Source organism: Otolemur garnettii, unplaced genomic scaffold (genome assembly GCF_000181295.1).
Source record: "Otolemur garnettii isolate 467f Iridium unplaced genomic scaffold, OtoGar3 scaffold00018, whole genome shotgun sequence".
NCBI lineage: Eukaryota > Metazoa > Chordata > Mammalia > Primates > Galagidae > Otolemur > Otolemur garnettii.
Genome location: NW_003852413.1, coordinates 21,297,878 through 21,300,676, shown reverse-complemented (window position 1 = coordinate 21,300,676; position 2,799 = coordinate 21,297,878). Strand labels below are relative to the sequence as shown.

At 46.0% G+C, this 2,799-nt stretch overlaps 1 protein-coding gene across 1 annotated transcript in view; it reads right to left on the bottom strand.

Moving 5' to 3' along the window:
• PTGES3L (prostaglandin E synthase 3 like) overlaps window positions 1–2,799 on the bottom strand; it is a 7,302-nt gene that overhangs the window by 4,098 nt on the left and 405 nt on the right. Inside the window, exons 2-5 of the mRNA XM_023511179.1 lie at window positions 2,638–2,751; window positions 2,468–2,534; window positions 2,275–2,373; window positions 170–259 (exon numbers count right to left, since the gene is read on the bottom strand). Of these exons, the coding sequence (XP_023366947.1) occupies window positions 170–259; window positions 2,275–2,373; window positions 2,468–2,534; window positions 2,638–2,751 (370 nt within the window). The remainder of the gene's footprint in view (window positions 1–169; window positions 260–2,274; window positions 2,374–2,467; window positions 2,535–2,637; window positions 2,752–2,799) is intronic.

Sequence of the window (2,799 nt, the reverse complement as noted above, 5' to 3'; positions counted from 1 at the left end):
GGGCTGGGGATTCGAACCCAACACCTTAGGTGTACGTGGCTGGCGCCTTAGCAGCTTGAGCCACAGGCGCCGAGCCCCCCTAATGACAATTTTCTAAAAAAATGTGTGCAGCAAGATATAGAGAATTATCAAAATGGGCAGCAAATGGCAGGTGTGGCCTCTGTCTCACCTCTGCATAATGCTCCACATGAGCCAGCTCCATCTCTTCATCCCCTTCCCAGTCTCTCCAGTTATCAAAGTCCACAGATAGCCACACTGGCTGCAAGAGGAAGCACTGAGGGTCACAAGCCAGAAGAACAGCAGCAGAAGTGTGTGGGAGAGTATGAGCATGTGCCAAGGAGCATGCTCAAGGGAGACAGGTCTACTAGGCACACAATCCTCCCAACACAGCCTGCTGATCATCATTCCCCCCTCCACACTGCCTGCCTGTCATTGTCATCATTTATCATCCATAAAGAACCTACTAAGGTTCTGTGTATAATGCCAGGCATGGTATGGTCTGACAAAGCATAGATGTTCTACGTAGAGACACAACACATCTAGAAAAATAACTCTGTCATCATAGGAATCAACCAAGCAAGATAAATGAGCAACATTCCCTGGAGTCAAAGACAATCCTTTGAAGCCTGTGTTCTAAAGTTCCCACATTTATACAGGGAAGAAGTTACTCATTCATTCAACAGAATATATTGAACACATGCTATTACCAGACCCTGAACTTGGCATTGGGATTATAAAAATGTTCAACACAGGGTGGCGCCTATGGCTCAGTGAGTAGGGTGAGGGTGGCAGGTTCAAACCCGGCCCAGCCTAACTGCAACAAAAAAATCGCTGGGTGTTGTGGTGGGCACCTGTAGTCCCAGCTACTGGGGAGGCTGAGGAAAGAGAATCGCCTAAGCCCAGGAACTGGAAGTTGCTGTGAGCTGTGTTGCCACAGGACTCTACCAAGGGCAATAAAGTGAGACTCTGTCTCTATTAAAAAAAAAAAGGTTCAACACAGTGCTCCAGCCACGAGGAAGCAAGTATAGAGGGAGACATAGATAAATCATTATAATACAGTACAAAAAGGGTGGGGATGGAGTTAACATAAGGGATATCATGGGAACCCCAAAAGAAGTTATGGGAACACAAGTTATTAGAGTAGAAGGGCTTTGAAGGATAACATGGGTGAAGGTAGTGGTGATGGTGACTTTCCAGAGACAAGGTACAGCTGGAGCAAAAGTACAAAGGTGAGAAATAGCCTGGTTTACGCAAAGGAGCTATAAACAGTATGACCCAAATGTAAAGTTTGAGTCAGGGAGAATGAGATGGGCTTGTGTATGATGCTACGGTGCTTAGACTTTAAGACGCAGGAAATCAAAAGTTCAAATGCTCAAAGGAGTCAGGGAGGTAATGAATAGAAGTAAAGTGAGGTGGAGTGCATACCCTATTGAAAGCTTCAACTCTAGACATTTGGGAATTTATACTAGTGTGGCCAATTCTCCCATTTTTCAAGAGAAGCTGATAATCTGGGTTTTTAGGTGAAATATGCACATTTTAAAAGTTAACAACTTATAAAAAAAAGTTAAATGTCAATAACCAATCAAAATAATTGGCTAGGTGCAGTGGCTCACACCTGTAATCCTAACACTCTGAGAGCCCAAGACCAGTGGATTGCTTGAGCTCAGGAGTTTGAGACAAGCCCAAGCAAGAGCAAGACCCCAACTCTACTAAAAACACAAAAATTAGCTGGGTGTTGTAGCGGGCTCTTGTAGTCCCAGCTATTCAGGCATGAGGCTCACTTGTGACCAAGAGTTTGAGGTTACTGTGAGCTATGACAATGCCATGGCACTCAACCCCAGGTTGACAGAGTGAGACTCTGTCTCAAAAATAAATAAATAGTAGTTTATTTATTTATAACTGCTAAAATAAATATGAGAGCCAGATCCAGCCAGCAGGCAGCCAGTTTTCAACCTTTACAGAAGAAGCCATTGAAGGGTCTTAAGCGGGAAATGGGCAGGGTCGAATATATGTTTTAGACAGACCATGCTGGGCAAGACAGAGGATAGACTGGATGTAGGGCTGAAAATATCCAACAAACCTCTTATCCAGTGATGGATGAGGCCTAAACTAGGAAGAAATTAAGTAGTGGATTCAAAAATATTTAGGAGGTCAAGTAGTCTGGCCTGGGGAATTATTGAATGATGGCTGGAAAGGAGGCCAGGATGATCCCAGCTCTAACTTGGGAACCCGGGTACGCGAATAGAAGGAGCAGGCCACATCCCACACACTCACCTTGATATCCTCCTTTGTGAGCCGGGGCCAGGCCACCTTCTCCTTCCATTTCCTCACAAAGCAAGTAATGGAGCGGCAGGAGCGCTTATCCTGGGAGTCCTGTCATGAAGTTTTATTCTGAGATTCAAAATGAATCTCCAGTTTCCCTGAGCAGCCTTTCCATCCAGACCGTACTGTTCCAGCCTACCCTTACCTTGGAGTTCACCTTGGCATAGAACTCGATCTCATTGTAAAGCTCTACTCCATCAGCATTCTTACAGCTGAGGAGACAGGGAAAATGAGATACATGAGCTTGAGGATGGGGGCCTTGGCAGCAGGGGAAGGTTCGGGGAAGCCAGGTTCCTCAGAGGGGAGGGACTTTACCTGAACACGATTCGGTGATCCTCAATGAGCACATGGACATCAGTACTGTCCTCCACACAAAACTCCATGAACACATACTTGGGTCTGTCATACCACAGGGTCCGGGCATGCTGCCTGAAGAGGAGTTGAGGTGGGGCTTCATAGGAGAGGGGAGACTGGGCA